Source organism: Penicillium samsonianum (assembly GCF_028829775.1).
Source record: "Penicillium samsonianum strain IBT 33392 chromosome Unknown utg000009l_segment0_segment0, whole genome shotgun sequence".
NCBI classification, from domain to species: domain Eukaryota; kingdom Fungi; phylum Ascomycota; class Eurotiomycetes; order Eurotiales; family Aspergillaceae; genus Penicillium; species Penicillium samsonianum.
Genome location: NW_026643267.1, coordinates 810834 through 823144, shown reverse-complemented (window position 1 = coordinate 823144; position 12311 = coordinate 810834). Strand labels below are relative to the sequence as shown.

General features: G+C 47.8%; 1 protein-coding gene across 1 annotated transcript; it reads right to left on the bottom strand.

The window, feature by feature from the left end:
* Positions 1-8302: 8302 nt before the first annotated feature.
* Positions 8303-12181, bottom strand: N7471_013375 (uncharacterized protein; the record flags this gene model as incomplete). The annotated part of the gene is made up of 3 exons (XM_057286094.1): positions 8303-11100; positions 11157-11768; positions 12013-12181. Coding segments are annotated over 3 exons (3579 nt in total), but the record flags the coding sequence as incomplete, so codon positions are not given.
* Between the last annotated feature and the right edge of the window lie 130 nt (positions 12182-12311).

Below are 12311 nucleotides of genomic sequence, written 5' to 3'. Positions count from 1 at the left end.
ACTCGCTCCAATTCTTTGTTGAACTTTGTTTTGCATGACGCTATACCCTTTACATTTAGCCTACCCCTGACCCACACTATTGGCAGTACCCCAGTACGGTAATAAATAATGGCATAAAAATAGCGTATCATGGGTCTATTGGCCATGCCTTGTCTAGAACCTCTCACTTGCAAACAAGCCAAACAGACTAGTTCGCAGGATTCGGTCGGTTGTCTGGCAACCTTTTTACACCCCTGGTATCCCCTTCGGTCAACCGTTTTTTGGTTATGATTTTGAGGTAGCGGTAATCTGCTTGTGGTGTATGCTTCCCGCATATATCGGTGGGATTCTTATAATATTAAAGACTCAATGGAAGACTGGAACGATGTTGTGATGATGTGATGATGTGTGATGTAAATGACGGGTGTCTAAAAGCTCTATATCCGAAGGAAACAAATATATTTGACATACTGTAAAACCCAACATAGTGACCGTAAACACCCGGCATACATAACATCCAACGGAACATGCCAACTGGAAATCAAGCTACTGCCCCAGCTATCGTTCCGTCATAAGTATGGGGAAATTTGTATGTTGTCAGGAGGTTGACAAATTCCAAGGCATCATTATGCGACTGCTTTGACCCATAAAACGATGCCCTCGGCCCTCCTTTACTATCCCAGAGCCGTAGGAAAGTGAAACGATCTGTATGGTAAAAGCACACTTCCCAACAAGATTTATATCCATCGGTTGAAATGGATTTAGAGTCACCCATTAGAAGCGTTAGGCGATAGAGAAGAAGCGAGGATGATATATGGTATAGAAAGCCACATTGTCGTAGGGAATTTTCGAAATGCTCTGATGAATGGCGTTCGTTGGAAACTTGAGCATTCCTCAACTCAAAATCTTGCGTAGACGGGTTCCACCAAAGTTTGTCGTCGTCCCATTTCACAAACTCCCTCTGTCGTCTTCGACCCGACTCCTTTGGATCAGGCTTCACCCACTTCCATTTGCTTTTCATTTTTTTCTGTAGCATATTGGTAGCTTTTAGCTCATCCTGGTTTAACCGGTCGCCCTTGTCGTAATGTTGAAGCACCATGAGATCGATTCGAGGAAATGATCTTAAGGTCGTAAAAGATCTCTCGAAGTATACCTTCTGATCTGAATCTGAAAGACATTTAAAGTTCTCATATGGGCTTTCTCCGCATAGGTGGACGGCTTCAAAAAGGTCGCGGATTGAACTTGGAGACTGAGCTCGGTCACACCGACGCTTTGCTCTAGGCTCGGCGAACAACTTGGCCGACCTCTTAAGCTCGAGTGTTGAAGAAGAGTCCATATTTTTTGAACAAACTTGACAAAGAATGAACGCTTGGATTTTGTTAATCGAAATTGTAGGATATAGGTAAAGGTCGGGGAACTAACCTTTTTAATCGAACTAGTGCTGAATGCTGATTAAAGGAAAGAGGAGAGGTAGAGGAAGGAAGAAAACGTGTTAAGCTTGAACTGTGGTGGTGGTAAAAGGCAAGAAGGAAGGAGAGAACAATAGCCCTTATATAGATGTTTACTACTGCAGTTTAGCAGCCCGTAAATTACTAAAAACGCTATATTGTATTGTAGGATATTTAAGGCTCCTAGGAACTTTCAGCAAATTACTACTAAAAAAGTCCTATCCTAGAAAGAGTATCGGAAACCGGAGGGCAAAGCCTGACCGCCACCAAGGCAGGTACAGTGGAATTTCTCGTGGACCGGACGGTCCAAGCGTCCAGTGAAATCGAAGAGCCCTAATGACTTTTGGTGATCTTCCCTACAATCGGAGCTTCTATTAGACTATGTTTGATATCGTAGATGCCATGATTGCAGCCAGGTAAGTTTAGTCGCAAACACATGAATCGATCAGTCGTCAAAGTACCCCGCTAGCAGGTGACCTATCAAGCTACGCTAGCAAGGAACCACTCATTCAGATTTCAGGCTCCTCGTTACACTCGAAGTAGCAACTTATATCCTTTTCTATTAGCTTCTAAAATGTACAGACTATGCTCCTCTGCGGTATCATCGACGAGTTGACACAATTATTTGGAGACACTACGAATATCTCGTTCTTTTTTTGTCAGGCTACCGACGTGCGAATCAATAGCGCGACGTCCGTCCTCCGGGGCTTGATATATTTACTTGTCGAGAAGAACCCATCTCTTCTCTCCCACGTGCGGGGTCGATACTACAAACACCAGAAACATACGGGTAGCTTGGCAAGCCAAGTTCATGAAACAATTGCATTCATCTGTTAAAACAGTTTAATATATTCTTCAAGGCCAACCCAAAGTCAATTCTCTGGCATAACATTCATACCGACTGAACATTGGCCTGTTCTCGACCGAGAAATCGGTCATCTTGGTTGTCAGCGCCAGATGAATCGGCCTCAAGACAACATGAGGGCTTAGCGTCACGGTGTGGCTGCTCCATGTGGGTTTTTGCGCTTGTTCTCCGAAGCTGTGGGGGATCAAGATACGCACAGCAATAAAACAGTAGGCAAAAAGTACCCGGGAAGGATCTTGCATTGGAGCCTTTCAGTTCGTCCGAGCTGGACGCTAGAGCAGTGGCCAAACGGACAAACAGAAGTAAACTTGCATCGAGAAAGGTTTGGAATTAATGAGTGGTGAAGCTTCAAATTTGCGGGTCAATATGCAGAGGCAGGGGTATCAAATGAAAGAGCAGGGCCTCCTATCTGTTCGGGGGTCGGACTTGACCAGGGTGCCTCGAGCAGCAGGGCCCCCCTGTCCGTTCGGTGGTTGAATTTAACCAGGATACCTGCAGCAGCAGGGTCCCCCTGCCCATTCGGGGGTCGGACCTGACCAGGGTAACACCCAACATGCAGCAACAAAGATACAAAAAACCCGAACCGAGAGTACATCAACCACGGTTCATTGTTCGTCCAGCGATCGAGCCCAATCTCTGGTTGAATATGTAGCAGCAGGAATTTCAACTCGAACGGTTTTGATAACGTGACCGCGGGAGAGTGGGATTCAGTGGGGTTTACCAGGTACCATTCTGCGTTTCAACCAATCCCGGTTGTCAATGCCCAATACTGCAGGCAGGGCCCATTGGTTCATACGCCAGAAACATCACTGACAGCTTAGGCCGGGAATCTGGTCGCTCCAAGGTTACTGGCCCAAATGGCGGTCGGTGCACCCCGTTCCCAGCCAGAGCTGGTTCTTCGGAAGCCAGGAACCAGGGTTGTCACAGACCTTTGGTCAGCTCCTGCGCCGCAGAGCATTGTAGGCGCTGTGGTCGGTGAAAGGGCACGATGGTCTTCGTAGCTTAGTAGCTCGGGAACAAAGAACAGGACTAGGAGATGCTACCGACCTTCTACAGTATGGATGGATGGATGGGTGATTTCATTTACGTTGACCCCTCGCTTTAGTTGGATTCTAAACCACAACCCACTAGGCTGGATACGGATTCGTATTTTGGTCTAGTGGTTAAATCAACTTCGGCGAGAGATCGGGGTAATTGAATTCTACTACTACTACTGTACAGTGGCGCCCGACATCGCCTTCCATGTTGGAGACAACGGAGATGCTCTTTCAAACCCTAATTACATAACCCGCTTTTCCTAACATGGTTACCCCTTTATTTTAAGTTATGTTCCGATGTTGAACGATAAACTTACAAACATACGAAGAGCTGGAGTTCTAAGGATAATCACTGATCCAAAAATAACCACTCCCGTCATGTCTTTAATCCATATTCATAAAGGTTATCACAATATTGAAGTCACTCCATACAGGGCAGTCAACAAAACATTGCTCTTTAGCAATGCAAGCAATGACTTCTCGGTCCGAACCCGATAGTACAGTAAGCTGCTTCTGGGTAAGCTGATCATAGCTTTCCTTGATAATAGGACCTACCACGGCCTCCCCCATACGTGCAGGGTCGATATAACCTACCACTGAACGACTCGTCATGGTAGAGAATAGCATGCTGATTACTGTTCTACTAATAAAATTAAATGGTCCAATGAAAATTCCTACGTGAAAACTTCTGTAATTCAGAGTACTATTGGGAGTTTTTGGACAAGTTTTTTGAGGCAATAAGGACTTCTACTGATAATGATGTCCAACATATAATCGATGTCGTACAGTCGGCACCGCCAATCAGTGAAGTGCAAATGGAGGTGGCCCGCGTCCTTGAAGGGAGTTATCTTTCTCGATAACTCACAGAAACATAATATACCGAACTTGTTTTTGTTGTGATATGAGGCCGGTGCAGGCCAGGAATCAAGCCGCACCATCGGAATTAATTCCCGCATTGTCTATACGAAGATTCAAGTTGATTTTCAATCAACTTGATCTTCTCGTTGTATATATATAACCTCATGTTTCCCTCTGAATAACAATCAATGATATTCCTTAAGATCTTCTTCCATTCTCATTAAGTAGCTTTTGCGTCGTTTGTCGGAACTCTCATCGGTTACACAAACCAAACCACGCTTGTTGCATTCCAAGCACGAATTTCCGCCTGTGCACTACAGTACCGACCGCTTTCGCTTTCCATGTTGGACAACACAGAGGGGCTTTTTCAAACCCTAGTCACATGAGTTGCTAAGCCGTATATGGTTAACTTCGTATTGAACTATCTGTCACAAGGCCGAATAGTATAATACAAAACGCGGAAAAGACTCATGTATTGTAAGTGCCAATTTACAATTACGGCTCTCAGATGACTACCACACGCACCATCGCGTCATTGCAACTCTCACAGGAACACCCTGACCTATCGAAAGATCGCCGAAAGCTTGATCCCTAGAAATGAATAATATACATAAGATACAACAATAGCTACAGACTCACTAGATCTCAAAAAGCGACGGTGGTGGCAAAAGGTAGTGAGCATTGTAGCATGAATGTATACAATTGTTACGCAAGTTAGATGTACTCTAGCACATCACAAGGAATCATTTGCAAAATATATTACAGAGAAGTATCAGGCACTATTTTGCATCTGCAATGTTTAATGCGTTCAATGTCTCCGCAAATCACCGAGTCCTATCGTGATCTGGACCCAGGGCCTTTTTCTTGCCTGCCATTGCTCGCTGGTACATCTCTTCTGCCTCCTGCACAGCGACGTTTGGTACAACATCGAAGGAGCGCTACGGGTCCCCAAGAGCCAGGCGCCCTGTTATCCGCTATTCGCCGGCTTGATGTTATCCAATTTCTGTGATCATATACATCCCCCATATAGTAAAACCAAAAAAAAAGCATCAACACAAGCGCTGCTGTGGCTCTGTATTTTTTGAAGTCAAAGAAGCATCCAGGTATTCAGTTTGTATCTGCCATTCCAAGGTTTCTATAGTTTGCAGGGAAATTTCTCTGACCTCTGGCATCAAGGAATATCTCGCCCTAGCTTTGTAGCAGTAGCAGATCAGGAGTATACCTGAAGCAAACCTGGAGCAAACCTGGAGCAAACCTGGAGCAAACCTGGAGCAAACCTGGAGCAAACCTGGAGCAAACCTGGAGCAAACCTGGAGCAAACCTGGAGCAAACCTGGAGCAAACCTGGAGCAAACCTGGAGCAAACCTGGAGCAAACCTGGAGCAAACCTGGAGCAAACCTGGAGCAAACCTGGAGCAAACCTGGAGCAAACCTGGAGCAAACCTGGAGCAAACCTGGAGCAATCCTGGAGCAATCCTGGAGCATCTTTCAGCAGCAATTGGCCTTGGCGAAAAGATTTCGTATCAGGGCATCCTCTACTTGGCACTAAGGAGGCTCGGCCCGTTCAATACTGATCCCCACACTCTTCGAGGCCAAGAAATGATATTGTGAAATTCAAAATGAAATTTACCTGTTCCGTTTTCCGTTGAACTATTTCCGTTGAACTGTTTCCCAAAGCATGGACCATCTCCAAATTCGAGTCCAACCCTACGATTTTGCCAACTGTGTTCAAGTCGGACCGTGCCTTGAACTGACCGTGTTGAACTGCCACATGTGAACTATCTACTTATCTCAACTATCCATGAACTTCGAATTAATCTGTCGTTCTTTTATATACCCCAGTTCGGGAAACCCGTACAAGAAAGTTCAACAAAGCTTGGTTTTCGTTTACGGTGCTACCAGCCAGTTCTTTCAGCAAAAGAGTGCATTTCAACTAGAATACTAAGTACAAGGAGAAGAGAAAGAAAGAAAGGATTGGTTGGAGCAAGGTCTTTTGTGGGCCTTGATGCGAACCATGCAAACACAAGTTGAAGGTTTTCCTCCAGCTTCCCTAACTCAGCAGGCGGTCAGTAACGGCAGAACCAAGGTCGCTAGATCGTCACATATGGCCCGCTTGCATACAAATTACGTCAACCGACCTTAGCAAGTTCAACGAGATGAATTCGGATCTAGTGCACTTACTTTTCGTTCAGCAGCGACTGACCGCTGTGTTTTGGCCTGCAGCAGGAAATGTATCAATTCGGACGCTTTGACGGAGAGTTACGTCGAGTAGCATCACATGTTTAGGCTAGCGTTGTATCAATGACTCGGCGTCTAACAGCAGGGTTATCGCTGCAGATACCAGAAGCCCAATATCCCTGGAAGCAACAGCCAGGCCTGAGGATAATGTAGACCTCTCGCAGGCTTCATTGGGCTATGAGCTACGTGGATTCTTTCATGACTATCAGTGACCTATATAGACCTCGCACTCGCCCGCGAGCGGCCCTCCGAGGGTAGCTCGCGGACCCACAATTTTGAGGGCCGACAAACAAGACAAACAGGCAAAAAACGTGATTTTTTTAATTACGCTATGTATGAACGCTGTTTATAGACCTTTTACATACGTAATATTTAATTTTCTTTCAATAGGTAGAATACATTAATAGTTAAATTTATAAATTACTTTCAAATATATTATAGAACGCGTTATTTAGATAGTTTATAAATTACAGAGTTTCACTCAGAAAGTGGTGGTGCTGCCGCATATCTCAAAAATATATATCCAATATCAAGATATGAGTTCTACATTTTTACACGATTTCTCTATTTTCACGTATCGCATTTAGTTCAAAATTCAAAAATACACTTATAAAGTTTACTTGAATCTATGGTCTAATTTTGAACTTCATACGATGCGTGGAAGATCATATTACAGCAATTACAAGAGGCTGGTTATGCGGGCGGATGAGGGCTGATGACGGCGGCCCTCGCGAGGGCTGAGGGCCGGGCGAGGGCGGGCACCTACACGCCCTCCGCCCTCGCGGGTCGGGCGGAGGGCAGGCAATGCCCGCCCTCTAAATGTTTTTGGCGAGGTCTAGACCTATAAAGCCCTCCATCCTCCCCACGGTAAGTAATCTCTCACTAACATATTTTCAAATCTCGGACTTTTTCTGTCCTCACCCAGCCATGGCAAGATAGTGAATTCACTTGCCTTAGACCATAATCACTCACCGAAATTACTTACTAACCAACAATATAGAGGTCGAGCTAGCTGGAAATGCCATAAATTATGATAGTACTATCTATTACCTTCACTCCGGCAAATGCTTACACAATGAGCAGTGTGATAGCTATCCATGGCCTTGACTTCATTGATGTAGATGGAAAATGCTCAGACTCTTCGTGGCAGCAAACATACAACACTCAGTCCAATGAAGGATGGCTTAAATTGTTCTTCCAAGGCTTGTCTCTCCGAGGCAGCGGCTGGAGAGCGAGACTATTTTTTACAGTGCCGACCGCTTTCGCCTTCCACGTCGAGCAACACATAGAAGCTCTTTCAAACCCTAATCACATGCTACGCTAGTCCATCTTCGGTTAGTCTTGTATTTTAGGATCCGTCATAAAGGCGAATCGTATAGCCTAAGACAAATATAATACATACAAGTGTTTCACCGCATGTAATTTTACAGACCTAAACATACCAAGCCCATGATCAAATAAGCCAAACTTAGTCCAAGCCTAGTCCATCCCACGGTTTTCTCTTTCTTCAACGCCAACCATGTGACATTATGCCATTGGAGGGAAGCTTGTAGTTGAGACAGCGTTTAATTACAGTATAGCCAAATTACAGTCATTCTCGAAATTGCCTTGACCAGTACACACTGAGATTATCTTTCTCGGCCCCACCACTAAGACCTTAGTGCCAGTCAACATTCTGAGAGCTGTCTCTATCTATCATGACGAATGATAAACTGATTACCGAAAGAAGTAACTGGCTAGTACATCGGGTAGAGTGATACTGAATTTAAGGCTTGCCGCCTATTTATCTCTGAGGCCAGGAATAGAGTTAAACAATGCCAGGGAGGAAGCGCGGGCGCGAGAGATATTGAATTAGGATCGTTATTTAAAGAAGGAACGTTATTTAAAGAAGGAATTAGCAGTTTTCCTCGTCTCCTTCCCTAGCCTCGCCCGGTGATACATCTGCTCCGCCTGGTCCAGCTTGCCTTGCAACCGATATAGAACCCCGAGATTGTCGACAGACTCGAGAGTCGACGTATGGTCCGCTCCGAGCGCTTTCTCGAACCCAGCTAGTGCCCGCTGGTGCATCTGCTCCGCCTGGTCCAGCTTGCCTTGCAACCGATATAGAACCCCGAGATTGTCGACAGACTCGAGAGTCGACGTATGGTCCGCTCCGAGCGCTTTCTCGCGTCCAGCTAGCGCCCGCTGGTGCATCTGCTCCGCCTGGTCCAGCTTGCCTTGCAACCGATATAGAACCCCGAGATTGTTGACAGTCTCGAGAGTCGACGTATGGTCCGCTCCGAGCGCTTTCTCGAACCCAGCTAGTGCCCGCTGGTGCATCTGCTCCGCCTGGTCCAGCTTGCCTTGCAACCGATATAGAACCCCGAGATTGTCGACAGTCTCGAGAGTCGACGTATGGTCCGCTCCGAGCGCTTTCTCGCGTCCAGCTAGCGCCCGCTGGTGCATCTGCTCCGCCTGGTCTAGCTTGCCTTGCAACCGATATAGAACCCCGAGATTGTTGACAGTCTCGAGAGTCGACGTATGGTCCGCTCCGAGCGCTTTCTCGAACCCAGCTAGTGCCCGCTGGTGCATCTGCTCCGCCTGGTCCAGCTTGCCTTGCAACCGATATAGAACCCCGAGATTGTCGACAGACTCGAGAGTCGACGTATGGTCTGCTCCGAGCGCTTTCTCGCGTCCAGCTAGCGCTCGCTGGTGCATCTGCTCCGCCTGGTCCAGCTTGCCTTGGTTCCAATATAGAATCCCGAGGCAGGTGACAGTGTTGAGGGTCGACGCGTGGTCCGCTCCGAGCACTTTCTCGCGTCCAGCTAGCGCCCGCTGGTACATCTGCTCCGCCTGGTCCAGCTTGCCTTGGTTCCAATATAGAATCCCGAGATTGTTGACAGTCCGGAGGGTCGACGTGTGGTCCGCTCCGAGCGCTTTCTCGTTCCCAGCTAGTGCCCGCTGGTACATCTGCTCCGCCTGGTCTAGCTTGCCTTGGTCCCCATATAGAATCCCGAGATTGTTGACAGTCTCGAGGGTCGACGTGTGGTCCGCTCCGAGCGCTTTCTCGTTCCCAGCTAGTGCCCGCTGGTACATCTGCTCCGCCTGGTCTAGCTTGCCTTGGTTCCAATATAGAATCCCGAGGCAGGTGACAGTGTCGAGGGTTGACGTGTGGTCCGCTCCGAGCGCTTTCTCGTTCCCAGCTAGTGCCCGCTGGTGCATCTGCTCCGCCTGGTCCAGCTTGCCTTGGTCCAGATATAGAATCCCGAGATTGTTGACAGTCCGGAGGGTCAACATGTGGTCCGCTCCGAGCGCTTTCTCGTTCCCAGCTAGTGCCCGCTGGTACATCTGCTCCGCCTGATCTAGCTTGCCTTGGTTCCAATATAGAATCCCGAGGCAGGTGACAGTGTCGAGGGTTGACGTGTGGTCCGCTCCGAGCGCTTTCTCGTTCCCAGCTAGTGCCCGCTGGTACATCTGCTCCGCCTGGTCTAGCTTGCCTTGGTTCCAATATAGAATCCCGAGATTGTTGACAGTCCGGAGGGTCAACATGTGGTCCGCTCCGAGCGCTTTCTCGTTCCCAGCTAGTGCCCGCTGGTACATCTGCTCCGCCTGGTCTAGCTTGCCTTGGTTCCAATATAGAACCCCGAGGCAGGTGACAGTCTGGAGGGTCGACGTGTGGTCCGCTCCGAGCGCTTTCTCGCGCCCAGCTAGCGCCCGCTGGTACATCTGCTCCGCCTGGTCTAGCTTCCCTTGGTCCCGATATAGAACCCCGAGATTGTTGACAGTGTCGAGGGTTGACGTGTGGTCCGCTCCGAGCGCTTTCTCGTTCCCAGCTAGTGCCCGCTGGTACATCTGCTCGGCCTGGTCCAGCTTGCCTTGCTTCAAATATAGAATCCCGAGATTATGGACGGTGTCTAGGGTCGACGTGTGGTCCGGTCCGAGCTCTTTCTCCTTCCCAGCTAGCGCCCGTTGGTACATCTGCTCCGCAGCAAGAAGAAGTACTTGCTCTCGAAGTAGGTTGGCAATCAGTGAAGCTTGGCCGAGTCGACGAGGCGTAATGTCATATATAACGTCGTTCTGGCACAGGCGCTGCTGTACTAGCCGCGTGGCATGAGCAGCCAAGGGAAAGTAAGAGAGCTTTGCAAAATCATTCTTGTCGTTATCGTTCATAGACGCAGAAATGCAGTCAAAGGCATACCAGTAATACGTTGCGTCGATATCCTCATTGAGTGCTGCCAATGTCCAGTCGTGCACGCAATTATGCATGCTCCATGACCCAGATGTCTGTTGAGTATCCAGGAAATAATATCCGGTCAGGACTCCCATCACTCCATCGAAGTTCACGTCATCTGTGATCACTCCACCAAGCCACTCAGGAGAACTGTCCGTAAGTCCAGCATGAAAAAGCTCGTACCAAAGAGTTTGGTTATCGAAGTAGGCCAGTAATTTCAGCATTTTCGCCGCTTCCGGATCTTGATTTTCTAGACGAGAGTATGATATATCCCAGGTCGTGTAGAGTGTACGCTCCTCATACTCGTTGAGCTTGACAGGCGAGCGAGGGTTAATGTTCCAACGTCTCTCGTACTCGTGAAGGTAGCGTTCGAACGTGAACTTGCTACGGTGAAGAAATGTACCGGCGGTAGCCAAAGCGAGAGGAAGACCCGCAAGTCGTTCTGCGAGGCGCTTTGCATTAGGATCTAACAGTGGTGATTAGTGGATCCCAGATATGTTTGGTTTCACGTGTGAAGCACACCTGATTGAATATTCTCTCGTTTTGATCGTGTGTGTAGGATGGCGATGCTATCTTCTATATTCTGGAGCGGCTTTATGTCAAGAGTGCTCCCAGAAACGTCATCTGGCCGTCGAGAGGTGACCACAATAGCCCCATGAGAAGCTGGGGGGTAATAGTTGTCAATCCGAAACTGGTCGGGGTCATCATAGTTATCAAATATTAACAACCATCCGGTATTCTTTGGGTTAGATAGCCATTGTTGTACACGTCTCACAACCTCTTTGTCCTCTAGCACCCCCGGGTCCTCAACGTCGAAGATTGTGCTGGCTATCAATCGAAAACTGCCTTTCAATGAAGCTTCAGACACTGCATTCAGCCAGAACACTGAGGTATAAGATCCACGGCCGGACTCTGCGTAAGCGATCGCAAGCTGGGTCTTGCCAATACCACCCATACCGCCTAGAACTAGGCGCCGTTGTTTTTGAGCCTTAGGATCAGGATGTAGAGCTTTCCCGATCTCATCAAGCTCGTTGCCACGACCGACGAAGAGTTCAGAGGTGATGGAACGCACTTGACCGAGATGGACGCCAACGGGTCCCCGAAAACTAAAGTCTTCTTTGTGCTTGAAGGTCACTACCAATAACGGTTAGTTCAGATTGTTTTCAAGTTGTAGCGTTGAGGGGAATTCAAGCTTGCTAAAAAGGCCGAGAGTGTAAATGACGTAGAAAAACATAAATTGGGGATGAAAACTAGTAAACACGAAATGAAGTTGAGATATAGGAGATAATGGAAGTGATATAGCCGATGACTGCCGCCACACTGGGCCACCAAACTTCGGATCGAAGGAAATCAGCTGTGCAGGATAGCTACCCCTTACCGGAATGGAAATTTTGGGTTCCGACATAAGCATTGTTGTTGATTTGCTGACCACTGCCACGATTGACATTGTTGGTCTGTGCCCCTCCACCGCTATTAAAAGCTAAGGCCGTGTGCTCTTTGTCAGGAGCCGAGATCTTGACAGTTTTCAGCTCTTGTCTCTTACCATATTCTGCCAGAGTGTCTCGTGCTGTTGGGGTATTATCGATCTGATCGATCGGAACCACCAAGAGGAGCTCTTTGGCATAAGCCGCCGCCACCATTGCCGCATATCCTTGCCATTCTTTATTCTTATGTGAA